At 47.1% G+C, this 22,040-nt stretch overlaps 1 protein-coding gene across 6 annotated transcripts; it reads left to right on the forward strand.

Moving 5' to 3' along the window:
• The first annotated feature begins 7,388 nt into the window (after positions 1 to 7,388).
• Positions 7,389 to 20,292, forward strand: AIPL1 (aryl hydrocarbon receptor interacting protein-like 1). Of its 6 annotated transcripts, none has more exons than XM_006899776.1 (6): positions 7,389 to 7,484; positions 8,186 to 8,365; positions 14,430 to 14,618; positions 17,910 to 18,086; positions 18,268 to 18,337; positions 20,071 to 20,292. In XM_006899776.1, exons 1-6 carry the CDS (start codon positions 7,389 to 7,391, stop codon positions 20,271 to 20,273), a joined length of 915 nt encoding a protein of 304 aa, XP_006899838.1. In that variant the 3' UTR covers positions 20,274 to 20,292. The 6 variants fall into 6 exon arrangements, with proteins under 6 accessions (XP_006899838.1, XP_006899836.1, XP_006899837.1 ...); XM_006899774.1 differs by having other exon boundaries at positions 18,196 to 18,337; positions 20,071 to 20,273; XM_006899775.1 differs by having other exon boundaries at positions 8,222 to 8,365; positions 18,196 to 18,337; positions 20,071 to 20,273.
• Positions 20,293 to 22,040: the final 1,748 nt, after the last annotated feature.

Consider the following 22,040-nt stretch of genomic DNA (forward strand, 5'->3'; position numbering starts at 1 on the left):
TAATTAAATTATTTTAATAACTCACAGAATTTAATGACTCTCAAAGAGGTTATTCAAAGAGATCTGGTTGCATTGCTAACAGAAAGGCCATTCATCTCCCGCAGTTCATATCCACCAGCTGCTCCAAAGTGGAAAGGTGGGCAATCTTTTCCTATTAAGATTTATGACCTCTGAACCCTGCTATGGAGAATCAGAATCAATTTTGCGACAGTGAGTGAGTATGTTGCTGTTCATTGCGTTTGAGTCAGGACTCACTCATAGCTCACCTTCCAGTAGGTTTTCATACTGTAAATCTCATAGGAGGAAATTGCCCATCTTTCTCCCCAGGAGCAGCTGGTGAATTTGAACTGGCTGCCTTTGGATTGGCAGTGCAATCTCTTACCCCCCTTGGCCACCAGAACTGGCTGAGGGAGTTGTAATATGAGGCTTGACAAACACTCCCATGGTTTACTGGTTTGCTTTGCTCTCCGCAGCTGAGTTTTTTGCCAAGAATTGTTTATTTTTTTATACTAGTTTATCTACAATATTTGAATACACTGTTTTCGAGAACCGACCTGTTTTTTGAATGAAAGCAGATAGAAGAGAGGAGGCCAGGCGATCACTTTCCATAAATCAGCCAATGGAAACATCGTGGATCTCAGCAGAACCTTGTATGGTGGAGGGCTGGGAGATGAGCCCTGAGGCCGGGAGATGCCTTCGATGCCTTCGCCGCACAGTGACCACAGCCACGTACTCCTGGTCCTGTTCACGCCAGCTGGGCTTGTGTTTATTTGGAAGGCATACATTTCATTTACCACTGAAATATGAAGGGGAAAAGAAACAGTTGTTTCTAAGAAAATCATCTTCAAAGTGGGCAAAGAACTCAATGAAGGTGAAACTGTTGGGATCAGAATCTCTTGAGCCACATTGCCTAGTCATAATGGCCTCCCCAGTGCCTATCCCAGCACTGGGGATGTTGTTGGGGTTAGCTGCCAGTCAGCTGGCTCCAGGCTCATAGTGACCCAGTGCACAAGGAGATGCTGCTTAACCTTGTGCTATCTCCATGACTGACTGCAGATCAGATCATTGTGATCCGCAGGGCTTCATTGATTTTCTGTAGTAGATTGCCAGGCCTTTCTTCCTAGTCCTATCTCCCCCTGGAAACTTGTCGAGTCTTAGAGCAATACATGAGTCTCTGCTGACTGACAGATGGTGTGGTGCTGGGTGAAGGGGAGCACTTCCACCTCTGCACCACCACCACCTCTCTGGCGTGTCCTCTGAGTTGCCACCACATATTGGGCATGTATGTGGCCACTGTATTCACCTCCTTTAATTCTCCCTCCGTCCTCATGGTAACTCTGTGAGGCTGACACTATTCTTATTTCAATTTTATAGATGAGAGGATTACCGCAGGGGAGCCCTGGTGGTGCAGTCATTAAGCACTCCACTGCTAAACAAAAGGACAGCAGTTTGAAGCTACCTGACACTCCAAAGGAGAAAGAAATGGCTGCATTATTATCACTATTATCACCTTGAGGGTCCTATTGGGGGTGCCATTATGTAGTTCTGTGCCATTGAATTAGATCCCACTCCTAGCTGACCCTCCAGCGGGTTTTCAGAGGCTGTAAATCACACAGGAGGAGATTGTCTATTTTTCTCCTGCAGAATAGCCGGGGGATTCAAACCACCTGCCTTTGTGTTGGCAGCGCAGTTCTTTACCACTAGGCCTCCAGGGGTCCTATAGGGCAGCTCTCCTCAGCCTTACACCCTCTCTGAGTGAATGTATTTGATATAGTGGGAAGACTGGATAACCAGCTAGTAAATATCAAAGCTGGAACTTAGAACCCTGGGCTAATTGTATCTTAAATCTATATAACCTTGGGTCACCTAATCTCATTAAATCAGCTAAAACAAACAAAACTCCAAACCTGTTGCCTTTGAGTTAATTCTGACTCATGACCACTTCATGTGCATTAGAGGAGACCCGTGCTCCATGCGGTTTACTCCATGTGGGTGGAGTTTTTATGATGACAGAGAGTCAGGTCTTTCCTTCTCAGCACCATGGGATAGATTTGAACCACCAGCCTTTAGCCTTCAGATTAGCAGTTGAGTACAAGCCATTTGCTCCCAGAGGGAGTTGGTTGCCTCATTAAATATCCAGAATGAATGAATGCATGAAAAGGGCCCTTCCTGCCTAAAGCTTTGCACCCTCTTCTCTATGGGAAACCTAACTTGCAGGGCAGGATAACTAGGCACAGTCTCCATGGAAACTAGAGAAAGAGGAAGAAACCTTGTCTTCTGAATGAGAAAGCTCCTCCCACCGCCTTGGCTTGCTCCTGGAGGAATGTACTGAGATAAGGCAGGCTGACGCAGAAGGAGATGCGGAAGTCCCAGCTCCTTTCGAGAAGAAAACACAGTTCATTGCTCACAGCAGCGGCTGTTCTGGGGGTTCATCTGTAATGCAGACTATTGGGAAGGAGGAAAAAGTATCGCTAGCCCTGCCCGGCCTCTGGAGGCTCCCTGTCAATCAAAGCTCTCACCAGTTTACATGATGTCATGAATATCGTGCAAGAAGCAGACACTAAACAAATTGTTAGCAATTACTGGGGTGCTAAGGGCTTTGAGGGAGCAGTGCTAGAGGCTAGGGGAAGGTGTGAGGGTGGAGGACAGACAGGGAACTGTACTGAGCTGGAGGTCAAGGTAGGAGTTAGAGGAATGACAAAGCAGGGGAAAGGAAGCCCACGGAGAGTGTAATTTGCAAGGTGGGCATTGCTAAGTTCTAGGGCTCAGAGAAGTTGGGCCTGGTTGAACACAATAGAGAGGACAGGGCTGAGGGGAGGGGAAAGGGGCAAGAGAGAGGGGTCAAATCTGTGTGTAGAGAAGTTTGGAATTTATGCAGGGCACAGGTTTTGTTAAAATTGAAGAGGAGACATGATTTACTAGTGTTGCACCTTAATCAGATCTGGAGAAGCCTGAGAGGTTGCTGTGGCCCCTCATTCTTTCATCAGTAACCCACAGCCTCCGAGCTATATCCTCTTAGCTTTACCTCCTACGTACCTTTGTACACCCAGATGTGCCTTTTGACTTTTTTTATGGGAAAAGCCACCACTTTTCTTGTGGCTCAGTTGTTGAGCATTAGTCCGTGAACCAAAAGGTTAGTGGTTTGAACCTACTGGCAGCTCTGCAGGGGAACGATGTGGCAGTCTGCTTCCATACAGAGAGCCTTGGGAACTCTATGGGGCAGTTCTGCTGTTTTAGAGGGTGTTCCTCTGAGTTAGAATCCATGGGAAGCAGCCAGTACAATGGGAAACAGTTGATTTACAGTGATGTTACTGAACGCAAGGGGTTCTTTCTGTTGTCAATTGCCAATAAGACAGACGGATTACAATATCCATAAGCACATTATTACAGATTTGGGAGAAAGCAGTGAGATACTTCTCAGAGACTGCCTTCCCGTCTGAGAGTGGTCAGGAAGTGTTTATACTTGGGTTAGACTTTTGTTAATTAAAGATATAGAATTTCTACATTTTGAAAAGAGCAGTTCATATACAGTTCCTAATCAACAGGCAAGTTATAAAATATGTTTGAAAAGATAAATGCTAATCCAGGAAAGACACATTTCCCTTCTTGGTAAACAGGCAGATTAAGGTACAATTTACATACGACTGGGAGAAACAGCTTCAAAGAGATAAATGCTAATCTTGGAAAGGTGCATTTCTTCTCCTGTTAAACAGACAGCTTAAACTACTTTCCATGACTAAAGAAAGGGGAAAAAAGAATTCTAAGGCAAAGTAACTAGTTTTGCAGGCTAGAGAAAACTGCTATCATTTTTATAACTATATAACCATAGTTTTATAACTGATATCTAGAGAATTCACCCCATCAGTGAGAGACATAATTAAACCTTCTTTGATTGTGAATTGCAGCATTCAAAAAAAGAACGTAATATGTTGTTGTTATGTACTGTCAAGTCGCTTGACACTCATAACGACCCTATGTACTACAGCCTTAAACCCTGATTTTCTCTGACACACCTACCCCCATTACCCCAGTGACGGAATCAATCCATCTCATTGGGGGTCTCCCTCTCCTGTGCTATCCACTCTCCAAAGCATGACATCCCTCTCCAAGGACTGATCCTGCCTTGCAACATGTCCAACGTAGTATACTAATAAAGCAAATCGCCCTGTAATGACTACCCAGGCCAAGAAACAGCGTTGCCAGGTCCCCAGCAGCAGCTTCCTCCTACCTGTTTTGCCTCATCTCCACAGGTGACCCCACCTTGACTTTTATGGACATTCTTCTTATCTGTCTTTATTGTTTAACCAACCATCTGCGTGTTTGCTTTACCTTCTCCATATGCAGTCCTCTCTAGATTGCTGTGTTGTTGTTTTTAGTTGCCATCAAGTATGACTCATAGTGACCCTATGAACAAAAGATCCGAACCTCGGCCTGTCTTGCAGCATCCTCACACTTCCTGACACACAACAGCCCACTGCAGCAGTCACCTTGTCAATCCACCTGGTTGAGGGTCTTCCTTTCCTTCGCCAACATTATGTCCTTCTCCAAGGAATTGCACCTCCTAGCAGTATGTCCAAAGTATGTGAAACGAAGCCTTATCATTCTTGCCTCCAAAGAGCACTTTGACTGCACCCTCTCCAAGACATAGCCATTCATTCTCTTGGCCATCCATGGGATTTTCAGTGCTTTTCTCCAACACCACAGCTCAAAGGTGTTGATTCTTTTTCTGTCATCCTTATTCATTGTCCAGGTCTCAGATGCATAGTTAGTAGGTCAGAAAGACCATGGCCTGAATCAGATGCACCTTAGTCCTCAAACTGACATCATTACTCCTCAATAATTCGGAAAGGTCCCTAACTGCAAGTTTTCCCAGTCATAATGCATTTTCTTTCCTAACTGCTGGTATCAAGGGTGTTAATTATGGATCTAAGCAAGATGAAGTTGTTGACAGTTTCAATCTCCTCTCTGTCCATCATGACACTGCCTATCAATACAGTGGTAAGAATCTTTGTTTTCTTGATATTGAGATGCAATCCATACTGAAGGCTGCATTCCTTGATCTTCTGCAACAAGTGCTTCAAGTCCTCCTCACTTTCAGCAAGCAAGGTTGTGTCATTTGCATTTGCGTTAGCAGGTTATTGATGAGTCTCCCTCTAAAGCTGTGTAGCTGGAGAAAAAGTGCATCAGAAGAGGGGAAGCCTCTATTCCCTCCACCCCTGTCTTCACTGAAGCGTGTAGACTGGATTGTGAGGCCTGAGCACTCCTGGAGGGCTTCCTGGAGGTGGCTAGGTTTGGCTGACCAGGCCAGGCCTGTGGACGCAGACTAGTTGGGTCAAGCATGGCATCGTCTATGTCCATAACCATGTCAACACTTCCAGGGGTGCTGGGTTTTGGGGCCCCCATACTCTGTCTAAGAGAAATCTCACAAATCTTCGGAAAGAGTGATTAAACAAAAAAAACCCCTCAAACCCACTGCCATGGAATGGATTCTGACTTTAAATGACTCATAGGAATCTTGCCTCTAGCAATTCCCAAGGCTGTAAATCGTTAGGAAACAGACCATCAACTCTTTCTTCTGTGGAATGGCTGGTGGATTCGAACATCTAATCCTTCAGTTAGCAGCCTCGCTCTCAACCACCAGGGTCCCTAGGAAGGGAAGGCTATTTTATGTGGCATCCAGTCAACTATGACTCATAGCAACCCTATGAACAGTTACTCGGAACATTGCTCTATCCTGAGCCAATCTGTCTCTGAAACATCTGCCCCTGTTGCTACAGTCACTGTGTCAATCCATCTCGTTCAGGGTCTTCCTCTTCTTGCTGACCCTTCACTCTTCCAAGCATGATGTCCTTCTCCAAGGACTGGTTCCTCCTGGCAACATGCCCCAAGGTATGTGAGGTAGAGTTTCAAAATCCTTGCCTCCAAGGAGCATCCTAGTTTCACCCTCTCCAGGACAGACTTGTTATCTTAGTGGTCCGTGGTATGCTCAATACTCTTCTCCAGCACCATAACTCAACAACATTGATTCTTCTGTCATCCTTAGTTATTGTCCAGCTCTCAGATGCATAGCAAGCAATTCAGAAGACCATGGCCTGAATTTGCCACACCTTAGTCTTGAGACTAACATCCTTGCTCGTTAGCACTCTGTAGAGGTCCTTGAATATAGATTTTCCCCCACTGCAATTTGTCTTTTGATTTCCTGAGTGGTGGTGCCAAGAGCACTGATTGTGGATTCAATTTTTAGGTCTTGAAAGGAGAAAACAGAACCACGGCGTATGGGAGAAACCCAAGACCAGGTATATAAGAGGTGAGAGAGTCTAACTCCTAGTTCGGTGTTTCTGGCCTTCCCCCACCACAGGAACCTGTGTGCCTCCACTGGTAGGAAAAAAGAATGAATGGGTTTTGTGGTGATCAGAATTCTCCATCACCCTCAGAACTCTGGGGAGCGGAAGGCGACGCTGTGAACAGATCACGCGTCTCACTGCTTGATGACCACCAGGTGGCGTTAAACACAAACCCGTCACATTGCTCTTCACCTTTAGATCAGCGGGAGGGAGGGTTTCTGAAGCCAGATGAGCTGGATTGAGGTTTTAGGCAAAGTACCTTGGTGATGCAGTGGCGAAACACTCAATTGCTAACTGAAACGTGAGCAGTTTGAACTTCCCAGCCTCTTAGTGGGAGAGAGACAGGACAATCCGCCTTAATAATGATTCACGGCCTTGGAATCCCCATGGAGCAGTTCTGAGCTGTCACTCAGGGTCACTATGAGTTGGAACCAATTAGAAAGCAATGATTTTGTGTTTTAAGGTCCAGGACAAATAGCAGCCCAGTGTGGAGGACATAGCCCCAATGCCCTGTGCTTTGCAGGAAAGCAGGAGTGGGACCGGGGAGGGTTCCCCATCTCCCCGTAATTCTGCCATTTATCTCTTGCTCCCTATTTTAGTATCCACTCAGCTAGAAACCTACCCGTTCTCCTTCAGAGCTTCCTGGACAGATTTTGGGGTTAGAGGAGGACAGAAGGAAAGGGGGATGATAGAGACCCCCAAGGCATCAGGGCCCAGGCCTGGGGTCCCCAGGGACCTGAGTCTGGGTCAGCTCTGGGGTCCAGATAGGGTAACTCCCCTTGGTAGTCTTCCCTCCCTTTCAAGAAAGGCTGATTGATCACCTCCCTTCTTGGGGACTTACAAATCACACGCCTGGGCTTAAAGGAGGTGCTCCCCGCATGCAGTGGGGGGACAGAAGGCCATGTGGCCCAGAGTGTCCTGAGGAGCAGCCTTAAACCGCCCCCACCTGACCTACTGAGGAAATCCCTGCTCGTCTCAGCGGGAATTTCTGGGTGATTATCCGGCAGGGCAGCGGCAGGTTGAGGAGACTCCCAGGGCCCAGCCATGGACTCCACGCTGCTCCTGAACGTGGAAGGGGTGAAGAAGACTATTCTGCACGGGGGCACCGGGGATCTCCCGAACCTCATCACTGGATCCCGGGTAAGCAGGGGGTGCCTCTAAGCTTCCTAACACAATAAGCGGCCCCTCAGTTTGGCCAAAAACCAGTCAAGCAGATGGCCCATGGAATGGTCCCTCCTGAGCATTTGAGAACACGGAGCTGGGCCTACTACTTACTAGCATTCCTGGTGCTTTGCAGAAAAGCATTAATGTGGGACGAGCAGAGGGGCGTCTTGGAAATTTCTAGAGAAGGAAAAGCCCTTAGGGGTCAGGGTGTTTGTCCACAAACCTCTGTGGGGTTCCGCGTGGCCTCGGAACCAGGACTTGTTATGTGTTCCTGACGCTCAGAGCTAGCAAGGATGGGAGGGGGGGTGTTAGAGGACAAAGTGGGCTCCTTGTCCTGAGGTGGAGAACTCAGGTCACATAACCTCCAGGCCGCTCCTATGCTAACCTAAAAGAGTGCCTTTCTGAGGGAGAAAGACAATCAGTTACCTCCTCTGTGATCTGCAGCCTCAGAAAACCTGTTATCAAGGTGATAAAAACCTCTTATAAAGGCAGTTATGAGCTGGTTCTAGTTGATGGTCATGAGTCTGAGAGAGTTTGTCCTGAGTTGGATTACAAGCAGGATGAGGATGTTTCAGGGGTCCGGGCATGTGATCAGAGTTGGGGAGCTGACCCTGAGGACCACCTGGTGGCCCCTGGGGTTTGTGTCACGAGCAGGGTCCGATGTCTTGGTTGACCAGGTGACCTTTCACTTTCGCACCACAAAATGTGACGAGGAGCGGACGGTGATCGACGACAGCAAGCGAGTGGGCCAGCCCATGCACATCATCATCGGGAACATGTTCAAGCTGGAGGTCTGGGAGATCCTGCTGACATCCATGCGGATCGGCGAGGTGGCCGAGTTCTGGTGTGACACCATCGTAAGTAGGCCGGGGGCACCGGCAGCTCTGCTTGCTGTCTGCAAGGAAATTCCCAGTGGGGCTTTGTTTCAGAAACGCTGTGGGTGAAAGAACACTGTAAGATCAACCTGGTGTCCACTCTCTCTGCCATTCTTTTTTTTTTTTTAAATTTTATTATGTAGCATTATTACCGATATTATTATTATTTGTATTTCCATTCATTCATTGTCACACTTTTCTCCCCTCCCAAACCTCCCCCCAGTATACTACCCTCTTGGAAAAGTAAACGAAAAATTCTTTCATTGTTTTACAGTCCCTCCCCCCAGGCCCGCTCCACTATGCAACCTTCGCTCTGGATTCCTGTCATGACAAAAATACCCAATCACATATCCCTATTAAACAATTTTCTCCCTCATCTGTTCCAATGCAGTACACATCATTTATCCCATCTTTCTCAGTCTCCCCCCAACTCCGATGTCAGTCCTGTTTTATAGCAGTGGCACCATGCAATATTTGTCCTTTTTGCCTGAGATACTTCACTCAGCATAATGTCCTCCAGAGTCACCGATTTTGAATAATCCTGCATGAATTTTTTGTTTTTCAATACAGCATAGTATTCCATTGTGTGAATATACGGCAGCTTTTCTATCCATTCGTTTGTTGATGGGCGCTTTGGTTGTTTCCAACTCCTTGCTATTGTGAACAGAGCTGCGATAAACATGGATGTGCATATATCTGCTTGGATGTCAGTTATGGTCTCTTTGGTGGGGTATATTTTCAGTAGCGGAATTGCTGGGTCAAATGGTATCTCTATTTGCAACTTTTTTTAGAAAGCACCATACTGCCTTCCACAGTGGTTGCACCATCTCTCTGTCATTCTAACTGTGCAGATGGGCTCACTGGAAGGAGCAGACCCCTGAGATGGCACAGTGGCCGTGTCTCCCCAGAGACACTGTGTTCCCTAAGAGTGGGTCCGCTCACATCACAGTCTTTCTTAGTAACGCGGTATTATTAGATTCTGAGGTCTAATTCCTGGCCAATCCACCTCGTACTTAGTCACCACTCATCTGTCAATGTTCATTTGCATGCTGCTGTGATCTTAAGCAGGTTTCAAACTTCAGCAGACCAGGAAGAAGCGCCTGGTGAGCCAGTTCCATAAATCAGCCAATAAAATTCCCATGGATCGCAGCCATCCAGTCCCCATCTGGCCGTAGAGATTACTCTGGACTGGGGGCTGTCTTTTGCCCCCTTGTGGGTGGGATGACTGGGAGATAGGGTTAGTGTGCCAGCATTTTCTTGATAGGATGCCGCTCAAGTCTATTCTTGTCTATTGATTTTTCTCCCCACTCCTTGTTTTTTTCAGCAAACATGAATTTGGTGAAGAAATCTGGCCATTTGACTTGTAGAAAGTTCTCTCATTCTGATTTTGTTGACAGCTCTGTCCTAGAACTGTCTAATATGCTCCTCTGTACCCCTCACTTCCTACCAATTGAAAGTCTGGTCTAGAGAAGTTTGATATGATTTTATTTAGTGCTCCCCCTTCAAATGTGTCACAGATGGTGCTGTCCTCTCCCCATCGGGAAGCACTTGTGTCTGTTTGCTTTCGTTTTGTGATATTAAGATTGATCGGTGAGTTTTGGTGTTGACAGCTTGGCACATACATTAAAAAGCTCCCTCTCAGCTTACATTCAATAGTTTTCGTAGCCTGTGGTAGGGGCTCTCCAGATTCATCATTTCCTCCAGGGTTACTGACCTTTTAAATGAGCAGTTTGAGAAGGAGAACGACCTGGGTCAGAGCTCTGGTTTGTCATTTTATTAGCTTTGCAACTGTGGACGAGTTTATTCTTGCCCCTGCCATTCTATTTCTGCACCTAAATAAACATATAAAACTCCACTTTTAGAGGTTGTTGTGGGGAATTACACGGCATGAAGAGAGTGAGGGCAAATCATAGTACATGGTGACTGAAAAGTAGGTGTTGTTATTTTGAACTTGGAAATCATCCTAGAGACCAACCCCTTCATTTACATGAGAAATGCAAGGCTCGGAGAAGGAGAGGAATAAGGAGCATAGTACTGCCATCCCAAAGGCATGTGGTTTGAATCCAATAGCTGCTGTTTTGATGAGCAATCTCCTCCCACGAGATTTACTGCCTCTGAAAACCTGCTGCAGGGTCAGCTGTGAGTTGATTCTGACTCCACAGTACACACACTAACAAGTTAAGAGGTGAGATCTCAGTGGGATCTCTGGATTCCTTACTACTTATCCAGAACATGTTTTGCCACCACAGGGTTTAATAGAGCTAGGCTGTAATATTGGGTCCCACCAACACATTATAAATTATCTTCTCTCACTTATATGCTGGTTGAACACCTGTTCTTTTTTTTTTTTACTAACCTCTGTGTTTTCTTTTATCTTGATGTTTTCAATTTTCTAAAAAAAATTCTTTTTATCAAGGCCAGGTTTTAGAGATTTGGCCTTTTTCTTATTTTAGTTGGTTTAGTGAGGGGCTTTACATCTACACAAAAAAAGTTCCCAGTAATGTTGGATCTGACTCGTTGTGACCGCCTATGTACCAGAGTAGAACTGTGTTCTGCAGGTCTTCCAGGGGCTGATTTACACCTGTACGCACTCAGATTGAGGCCACATGTTAGACATGTCAGAGTTGCCAATAAGCACTCCATAGGATGCGTGTTTGCCAGCACAGGAGAGCAGAGTACATGGAAAGCTGTCAATATATTCTTGATTGGTTGATTGATTTGTTGATTGCAGACCCACAAGCTATTGTGGTCCTGTGATATGGGGCTGATTCTTGGTTTCTTGTCCTCTTTTTGTTCTTTTAGCTGCAACAATGGGCATATGAGTGCATGGACCATCTCAGGGGCTGGTACCTTTTACATCATAGGTGCATTTGGTTTCCCCCAAATCTTCTTCCAGCCCACAGGTCACAGCTCATGAACACACACACACACACACACACACACACACACACACACACACTCACCCCTCCACCCTCCCACCTCCCCACCCCCCTTACAGACTCATTTACTACCTCCACCTTCATCTTTTATCCCTTTATCTTCTATCAATCCACCTTCCCCGTACCCACTTCTCATTCATAATACAGTTTTCTATCACTAAGCACCCAGTTACATAGATATTGATATCTTGTTGTTAGGTTCTGTTTAGTCTAGTATGACTCATAGCAACCCAATGAACAAAAGATCTGAGCCTGTTCTATCGTGTGTCATCCTCACACTTCCTGACACACAAGAGCCTATTGTGGCAATCATCGTGTCAATCCTCTCCTTTGCCGACCCTCCACCCTTCCCAGCATCACATCCTTCTCCAAGGAATAGCCCCTCCTAGCAACATGTCCAAAGTATGTGAGGTGAAGCCTCATCATTCTTGCCTCCAAAGAACACTTTGGCTACACCCTCTCCAAGACATATCATTCTTTTTGAAGGCCATGGGATGTTCAGTGCTCTTCTGCTCTTCTCCAATACCACAGCTCAAAGGTGTCAGTTCTACAATGCAGGGTAGCCAGTTACCCCCCCCCCAAACACACACACACTGACTGACTGACTGACTAAATTGCTCTTGAGTTGACTCATAGCTGACTCTCCAGCAAGTTTTCAGCAGCTGTAAATCACATGGCAGGCAATTGCTCATTTTTCTTTGAAGAGTAGCTGGTGGATTATACCTTCCACTTTTTTGAGTTGACTGTGGAACTCTTTATCCACTAGGCCTTCAGAGCTTCTTTTTACAACATAACTACTTGAGGGTAAAGTGCTCTGGGGATATAAAAGAGGATTAATTAGGTGAGCTTTGGTGGCCTTGTGGCAAGAAGCTGCACTATATAATCCCAGAGGTGTGTGGTTTGAATCCACCAGATGCTCTGTGGGAGAAGGAGGAACAATCTCCTCCTGTACCAGTCAGAACTGATTTGACAGTACACACACACACAAATAATAAAATTTAAAAAAAGAGGACTAATTAATTGCTACAGGGCATTAGGGGCATATTCTTTAAGAAAATATTAGTGAACTGGGTTTTGTAGGATGAGTAGGAGTTCACTTGGCTGAGAACTGTCATCCAGGCAGAGGAAATTGCATGTGAGAAAAAGAAAAATCCAGGAAGTGAGAAGAAGTTTGGCATGTTTAAGTCAGCCCCATTTCCTTTGAAGGACAGCTTTCAATTAAACACCCTAAATTTTGGGAAGACTAAGAAATCGGTGGGACAATCTTTGACGCAGGACTTTGAACGACCTGGCTTTCTCTAGCTATAACTGCTCCTCATTTCCCCAGAACGCTCTGTCCAGGGTGTCCTAGCTGCACTACCTTGAACTTGAGGTCTCCGCAGGGCCAGGAGCTTCCTTGTCCTGCCCCTTCCTTTCCTCTCAGTTAGAAAGGTGGGATCAGCCAGAAGCCAAGTGGTTTTACCTGGAAGAGCATTTCTCTCTGCCCCTCATGATTGGTCTCTCTGTGGGATTTTTGCTGGTGCTCAGTCTTTTGAGGCCTGGAGCTGCAAACTCTGATTCCACCCTGGGCCAGGGATGCTGGTGAGCTGGAAAGCCCTGACCCATCCAGTGGGGTCACAACTGCTGAGATCAGCCCGGTGTGGCTGAGTCTTTTAAATAAACCAGCTATCTGTATTAGCATGTGGACTCCCTTAGTATTTCAAGAGTTGGCAACTAATTAAAAAGAAACAAATTTAACAAACTAAAACAATCCAGACCACACCTAGAGCAGTCTGATTTGTAAGTTCAACTTCTTAGACAGACAGGCCAGGCTTGACCCTCCAGATGCAATGACCCTGGAGTCCCAGACCTTAGTCACAACCCTGTGGGCTGAGTGATTCCTGAAGACTGGAGGCTGGCTGCCCAGAGGCCTCTGCGTGGCCGTGACTGTCCCGACCCAAAGTGCACAAGGTAAAGCTCAAGAGCACACAGATTTACATCCCTCTCCTCTTGGAGGCAGATTTGAGACTGCACTTGCCTGAAGTAGCATCTGACAGTCCACCCTGTGCTGAAAGGGGCCCAACTGAAGCTGGGGTGAGACAGAGAAGACCATATGTGGGGCTTTGTCACACGATGGGGAAGAGCAAAGGGACAGACTTGGGCATCGGGGTGGAAGCTGGGGCACCCAGCGCTGAGACTGCTGTGTCAAGGGCAGAAGACAGGCTGATCCTTCCTTTACTCCAGCGTTAATCTCAACCATGCGTCACTGCCATCTGGTCACCCCCTCCACAAAGAAAGAGAAGGACATCCTCAGCTAATCCTGGTTGTGAGGGGGCAGTGAGGAGGGCCAAGGAGGCGACTACCCTTCCTCCCCCACAACTGCTGGCTTTGGGGAACACTGGATCCCTTCCTGCCCTTCCCTCTATGGTGTAGGAGCCCATGGGGGGATGGAGGGGATCAGTTGAGGAAGAGCTGTCTTAGAGACCCCTAGGTTGTCCCAGCTCACAGGGGAGCTGAGGTCCACAGAGTGCAGGCCTTGTCTGAGGCTACGCCGCTGATATTCCCAGTCCTCCTTCAGTTTGTCGGTGACAACCACAGTGCCCAGCTGCTAGAGGAGGCTGTGCTGGGCCAGACCAGTGTCTGAATCATCTCCTAGAATCTGTCTATCAGCCTTATTGTTGGGCAGGCGCAATGGAGGTCCCGGACCTCATGGCCAAGCAGAGGCCCCGTCAGGATGCCGGGTCAGACTCCAGGACCCCAGAGTCCTCCTCCTTCCACTGTTCATGGACTTTGTGAACTCAGTCCCCCTAGAAGATGACTTCTAGTCGGCCACAGGATTAGGAGGAGAGGCAGAATAAAAGGCACAGAGGCTAAGAACGGCTTCTGAGCCAGGCTTGAATCTCAACTCTGCAGCTGTGTGACCTTGAGCAAGTTACTCAACCTCTGGACGTTCATCTCCTCATCTGCCTCTCGTGTTGGAAATAGTAAGGTGTAAAGTCTTACTGGATGCCCTTCACCCAGCACACAGTTTGTGTTAGTTAGCATGGGTATGTTGGACACAGCCATGGGGCAGGCATGACTGGGCAGCAGGAGATAACCACCAGTGATCCCTCTGTCTCTGTCCACAGCACACGGGGGTCTACCCGATCCTGTCCCGGAGCCTGCGCCAGATGGTTGAGGGCAAGGACCCCACGGAGTGGCATGTGCACACGTGCGGTCTGGCCAACATGTTTGCTTACCACACGCTGGGCTACGAGGACCTGGATGAGCTGCAGAAGGAGCCGCAGCCCCTCATCTTCGTGATTGAGCTGTTGCGGGTGAGCTCTCGGGGGCAGGTGGGGTGGAGGGGAGAGACCCAGGACCAGCGATAGTGGGGAGGCATTGTCGGAAGTCCTGAGCTTATCAGCTTATCAGACATTGCCTGGTTCCTTTTTGGGAAATAAGAAAAAAGGTTCACAAAATACAGAACTGGAATGTGATAACAAAATCAAAGTTCACTTTTTCCAAGGCAAAATTCTATTGGGATTTATTTTCATTTTGGAGGCATTTTTACGCCCATTGGTTATCTGCTTCAATTTTGTTTTTGGAAGTTAAGCTATGTGCAACAATGAATGGATGGGGAAAAATTAAATGCAAAGAATATGTTGTAAAAAATATATATGTTGCATTAAAAAGAATTAATAATAATAAAATAAGAACTGTAGCTCATCCCCCGATCCCTGTACTTTGTGGGTTAAAACCTGATTATCCAGTCATAGGAGGGAACCCTTTACCCCTTTCTGTCCATACTCCTGAGAGACTGAAAGGTGTATCTGAGAGGTGGGAAAGAGGGTCAGGGGTCAGGGTCAAGACCAGATAAGCAAAGAAGGAGGCTCAACGTGAGCGCTGTATGGGTGAAAACTAACATGTAAGAAAACTGTCCACAACGGGCCTCGGTGAACAGTTGTGCAGTCTGTCCACTGCACAGAGGCATCAGCTCTAAGGAGACTCATTCACATTATTTATAGCTGTTGTGTGCCATGAAGTCAGAACTGACTCATACCTGACCCTCTAGCAGCTTTTCAGAGGCAGTAAATCACACAGAAGGAGATGGCCCATTCTCCCTCAGAGCAGCGTAGATTCGAACCACACCCCTTTGAGATTGCAGTGCAGTAACTCACCACTAAGTCACCAGAGGTGCAGTCAAGTTAATTACAATGTAGTTACAATGACCCAGGAACTCCAGATGGGAACCTTGCCCTATCCTGTGCCTTGCTAAGGATCTCTGCTGCGTGTGAGCCCATTGTTACAGTCACTGTGTCAAACATCTCCTTGAGGGTGGTCCCCTCTCCCACTGACCCTCTGTCTTTTCCAGCATGATGTCCTCACCCAACTACTGTTAGATGCCATCAAGCCAGTTCTGACTCATAGTAACCCTAAATACAGCAGATCAAAACATCCTTACAACCATTGGTCATGGGATGATATCTGACATTTCTATCGTCAAGAGCCTGATTCTTCTTTATTTTCAACTTTCACAGTTCAATCATGAGTGATTATTAATGAATCTTGATTGCATATTTAATCAATCTCAGATTGCAGAAGGTTGCAAAAATCTTCAATTTCCTCATCTTTGACATTAGTGTTTGATGTGTAAATTTGAATAATGGTTGCATTAGCTGGTTTTCCTTAAAGGCATAGAGCTGTGGTAGTCTAGTGGGTTGCAGTCTAGTTGTTGTGCAGTCTAGTCTAGTTGTGCTGCAAACCCAAAGATGTGCAGTTCAAATCCACCAACTACTCTGCAGGAGAAAGATAGAAGATTACCCTCTGAGAAATTTACAGACTCTGAAAATCTGATGAAGGGTGAGCTATGAGTCAGTTCTGATTCAATAACCATTAGGTTTTTTGAGTTACAGGCCGGTTGTTATTAGGTTTGCCAACCTACTGACCCTCCTGCAGGTTTCAGAGGCTGTAAGTCACACAAAGGAGAGTGACCATCTTTCTCCCATGGAGCCGCCAGTGGATTTGAACCTTCTGCCTTTGGATTGTCAGTGCCTCACTAGTACCTCGGGACACTGCTCTCGAGGAATTCCATTTTATTTTTGACAACTTAACATTTTCATCCTTCCTACATTTCACTTTCTGATTCTTTTTTTTTTAAATTTTTTTATTCTTTTTTGTGCATGTACCATCAAATCAGATCTGACAGGTACAGGAGGAAATTGTCCCCCCTCCTCCAGCAGAGCATCTGGTGGATTTGAACTGTGCATCTCTGGGATTGCAGTGCAGCTTCTTGCCACTAGGCTACCAGAGCTCCCATCACTTTCTGATTCTAAATGAATGTAGCTGCTTCTTCTCGTTTGGAGTCACAGTATGTCAGGACATGGAATCTTGAAGACTTACTCCATCTACATCACTTAGGCTGACTCCACTTCAAGGAGGCACCACTTGTTCAGTCTTATTTTTAATGTCTTCTAATTTGAGGGGCTCATCTCCTGCCACTATAACAGTTAACGTTCCAGCTCCATTCATAAAGTTTCCACTGTTGTTGTTATGTGCCATCGAGTCACTTGCAACTCATAGCAACCCTACCTATGGTAGCTCTGAAGCCTGTTCTGTCATGAGCCAATGTCATTGTCTCTGATACACCTACTCCCATTATCCTGGTCACTATGTCAATCCATCTCATCTGAGGTCTTCCTTTCCTGCGCTGTCTTTCCACCCTTCCAAACATGATGCCTTCTCCAAGGATCAGTCCCTTCTGGCCATGTGCCCAAAGTATGTGAGATGGAGCTTTCAAACTCCTTGCCTCCCAGGAGCATGGTTTCACTCTCTCCAGGACAGACCTCTTTGTTCTCTTGGTGGTCTATGGTATGTTCAATACTCCTCTCCATCATCACAACTCAAAGGCATCGATTCTTCTTCTATCATCCTTAGTCGTTGTCCAGTTCTCTAAGCATAGCAAGTAATTGTGAAGACCATGGCTTGGATCAGGCATACCTTAGTCTCTAAACTGACATCCCCTGGACAAGTTTTTTCTGTAGTGCATTGCCAAGGTCTTCTTTCTAGTTTGGCTTAGTCTGGAAACTCTGCTGAAACTTGCCTACCATGGACAACTCAACTGGTGTGTGAATTACCACTGGCATAGTTTCCAGGCACAACATAACACGGAGGCCACCCAAGCTGGACACACAGACAGTAGAAGAATTGACAGAGTGGTAGATTGCCTTACTGACACCAGACCTCGTGTATTTGGTCTGTTATAATAATAGTTTTCCAGCAGATGGCGATAAAGTGCCTTTTTAGAATAATGTTACACTAATTTTTTTATTTAAAAAAAGTTATTCTAATTTTTTTATTCTTTTTTTTTAAATTTTGAAAGTAAAGTGTCTCGAAGAAGAGTGGCTCTTTGCTCCTTCGTAGAGGCCCAGTTTAGGGTGCCTGAGATCAAGTTCGTTCACCTGGTTCCTCCTTACGTGTATCCCACTTGCACGCAAGGTTCTGCTCAGCCTCCCTCGGGGGGAATGGAGCCCTGGCTTCTGCCTGACCTGCTGGGACTCACTCTCTCAGCTCTCTGCGAGGACGCGGGCCTGGATCTCTGCCTCGCTGACCTCTAGCTCTTGGATCAGGTGGAAGCCCCGAGCGAGTACCAGAGGGAGACATGGAACCTCAGCAACGTGGAGAAGATGCAGGCTGTACCCATCCTGCACGGAGAAGGCAACCGACTCTTCAAGTTGGGACGCTACCAGGAAGCTTCCTCCAAGTACCAGGAAGCCATTGTCTGCCTGAGGAACCTGCAGACCAAGGTCAGAGACCAGCTGACCGGTGGAGTCTGGGCTGCTGCCCCCGCGGTGAAGGTGGGGTGGGAGGCAGGCACCCTCCTCAGCTCACTGCTGCCCCTTCTCCCCTTGGCAGGAGAAGCCCTGGGAGGTGCAGTGGCTGAAGCTGGAGAAGATGATCAACACTCTGATCCTCAACTACTGCCAGTGCCTGCTGAAGAAGGAGGAGTACTATGAGGTGCTGGAGCACACGAGCGACATCCTGCGTCAACACCCAGGTGGGGCTGGGCCTGGGGCTGGGCTAGGGGATCACCCACAGCCACATGTTTGTTGTTATGTGCCTTGAGTCACTTGCAACTCATAGCGACCCTATGTACAACAGCTCTGAACCCTGCTCTATCCTGTGCCAACCTCACTGTTTCTTTTGCACTGTCCCTCCACCCTCCCAAGCATGATGTCCTTCTTCAAGGTCTCTCCCTGCAACATGCCTAATGTATGTCAGAAAGCCTCCAAGGAGCAGCCTGGTTTCACCCTCTCTAGGTTGAACCTGTTTGTTCTCTTAGCAGTACTTGGTATAGTTAATACTCTTCTCCAGCACCATGGCTCAAAGGCATCAATTCTCCTTCTATCCCCCTTAGTCACTGTCCAGCTTTCTGACACATAGCAAACAATTACGAAGATCATAGTCCCCTGCAAAGAGTTGTCTTCTGTTCCTGGCAAAGCACCAAATCGAGTCTCCTCCCAGTAAGGTTTTCAAGTGTATCTTACCTCACAGTTGCTTGATAGCTTTATTTGTTTAGGAGGTATTTTATGTTAGCAATGAGCCTGGGGGGATTGTGCTTTACTTGTCAGGCCTCAAACCGAAAAGCCAGAGGTTCAAACTTAACAGGCACCATGTGAGAAAGAGTCTCCTAGTTGAAGAGTTGTTGTTGTTGTTGCTATGTGCCATGGAGTCTGAATACACAGTTGATCCTCCAGCTGGTTTTCTGAGGCTGTAAATCACACAGGAAGAGAGCGCCTGGCTTTCTTCCACTGAGCAGCTGGTGGATTCCAACTTCTTACCTTTAGGTTGACGGTGCAACTCCATGTCACTAAGGTCACCAGAGCTCCCTCGGTGAAGATATTCAGACTCTATGGCAACGGGTCTGGTTTTGGGGTTTTTATTTTCATGTGTTTTGGGATAATACACAGGACAGCAAATGTACAATTCTGTGATGCCACCAACAGGCCTTTTGGAAAAAGGAGACTCAGCTGAGAACAGTATTCAACAGAATTGTACATAGGTGGCTGCAGATAGGACATTTCTCGAGATGGTCCTTTAATAACATTGTGCTGCCGGTGGGGAGTCAGTTCTGAGTTCTGACTCAAAGATACTTAACATTAACAACAACAACAAAGCATACAGAGTACTTACTATGGGCCAGGAACGCTGTCCTCTCTGCATAAATTACCTGAACCCAACGAGGAAAGGGAGAGCCTGAAGAATATAAGATTTAGGCATAGTCTGTGCATCTTTGGTGGTTCAAATCCACCAGCAGCTCTATAGGAGAAGGGTGTACACTCTCCTCCCGTGCAAGTAACAACTTCGGAAACCTCAGAGTCAGCTATAAGTCGATCTGGATTCTAGCACAATGAGGTGATTTTTTTTCCCCCTAAAGGAAAAATAAGTAGGGAGTCGCGCTGTTAACCCGATCAGGCGAAGGTGGTTCCTGCCTGGTGGTTCGAATACCCTAGGCGGAGGAGAAAGATGAGCAGTCTCCTCCAGTGCGATTTACAGCCTCTGAAAACCAGCTTGGAGGATCAGGTGTAAGTCAGCACTCCACGGCAATGACGTTTTGATGATTATTATCACATCCATTTTACAACTGAGGAAACGGGCACAGAGAGGTTAAGGATCTGCCTGCCCCGTCATTTCCAGGGTTGCGTGTTCTGTAAGCTGCTAAATCCCAGGCAGGAGGGGGTTGGCTGCCTGCGGCGCTGAGCTGGTGCTCCTGCCCCATCCTTCCCGCAGGCATAGTGAAGGCCTACTACGTGCGGGCCCGGGCTCACGCGGAGGTGTGGAACGAGGAGGAGGCCAAGGCAGACCTCCAGAAAGTGCTGGAGCTGGAGCCCTCCATGCAGAAGGCAGTGCGCAGGGAGCTGAGGCTGCTGGAGAGGCGCATGGAGGAGAAGCGCGAGGAGGAGCGCCAGCGCTGTCGGAACATGCTCGCCTAGAGCGCCGGCAGGGGCCCCGGGAGGGGGTACGGGGCTGGGAGGAAGCGGGGAGCGGGGAGGGCGTGGTGCTGGGGGGGCGAGAGCGTGGAGGCGGGGACGCTGGGGAGGCGCAGGGCCACGGCCAGGCCACCTGGTCCTCCCAGTCCGTGTGGCAGCTGTTGGCCCGCGAGGCTTTGGGCATCTTCCCTCCGTCTGAGGGTTTCAGCCCAGTGGCCGCCAGCTGCACTGGGGTAGGAAGCAGATGGCCTGGCCATTTCTGGGTCCATTGACCAGGATTTTTAATGTCACTTTTTAAAATTTAAAATTTATTTAAATCAAACAAAGTCGTATATGCGCATAGTAAACTCTGAAGCTTTTTATGAAAAGTGAAGTCGCCCATTGGGTCCCATACTTTAGCCCAGAGAAGGAGAGGGGATCTTTTAGAAATGTTATTGTGGTAAGCTAATGATGTGGTAAGGATTTCCTAGGTGGATGCTTCTTTAGCCTTTTCCTCTGATGATTTTGAATAGTCTTTTTTTTGGGTCTTTGTTCCACTATCTTGTGGGCTTTACCTAGAACGCTCAGTGGCATTCCATTGACTAGGGTCCTCTCCCAGGGAAGTGGGGAGGGCGCTTCCTCCAGCCCCTCCTCTCACCTGAAGTCCCTGTCCCCTACCGTTCCATCTTCCCCCATGGCCACATCTAGGTTCAGCTCTGTAACCAATACTAAGTCTCCCATGCTTTGTGCATAATATTGTCTCTAAAATTTGAAAACCAATAAACAGCATTTGCATCGTTAAAACCTTATTAAAGTGTCTTGTCTCCTTGCAGGACACACAGTTATTGCATTTCTTTTCCTGCCCATTCACTTTCATCACCCCTGGGCTTCCAGAGTGAAGCTCTCTCCAGCATCAAGAGTCACTCACTCACTCACTCACTCACTCACTCACTCACTCATTCACTCACTCACTGCTATTAAACTGAAATCAGCCCACAGCTGACCATCCAGCAGGTTTCCAGAGGCTGTTAAATTGCAGGGAAGGAGACTGCCCATTTTCCTCTGACAGATCCGCTATGCAGCTTCCTACAGACTAGACCCTCGGAGCTGGCACCTCCTCCTGGTAACATATTTAAAAACAGGAGCATTCCCTTTTTCCTTTCCTTTCTTTGCTGCACTAGAAGGTTTGACTGTAAGGTCTCCCCACCTTGGAGGAAAGAATTCCTGTGTGGGATAAATGGTTAACACACTCAGCTACTAAGTGAGCAGGTTTGAAGGTTCAAATCCCCCCTCAGGTGCCTCAGAATAAAGGCCTGGCAATATTTTGAAATATCATTCATTGGAAACTCAATGGAGCATGGTTCCTCTCTGATGCACATGAGATCAGCATGAGTTGGAATCCATGTGAGAGCAACTGGGTTTGTGTGTGTGTGTGTGTGTGTGTGTGTGTGTGTGTGTGTGTGTGTTGGTCTTGGAGGAACACAAACCATGTTGCTATTGAGCCATTTTGACTCGTAGTCACACCATGTGTTACACAGTGGATCTGCTCCACAGGATTTTTTTCTTTTCTTTCAAAGAAAATTTTTATTTTATACTGCTGTTGTGTTGTTAAGTGCCATCGAGTCATAGGCAACTCATAGCGACCCTATGAACGAGAAGACTTGGACACTTGGATAACTTTCATCCTTTCTCCAGGATCATAGGGTTTCCAGAGGCAAGCTATATTAGTTTACTTAAAAAGTTCATATGCATTGTTTTTCACACCTGATCTTCCAATTTCCTTTACCAACC

Source organism: Elephantulus edwardii, unplaced genomic scaffold (assembly GCF_000299155.1).
Source record: "Elephantulus edwardii isolate Elephantulus edwardi_28Jun2011 unplaced genomic scaffold, EleEdw1.0 scaffold00267, whole genome shotgun sequence".
Taxonomy (NCBI): Eukaryota; Metazoa; Chordata; class Mammalia; order Macroscelidea; family Macroscelididae; genus Elephantulus; species Elephantulus edwardii.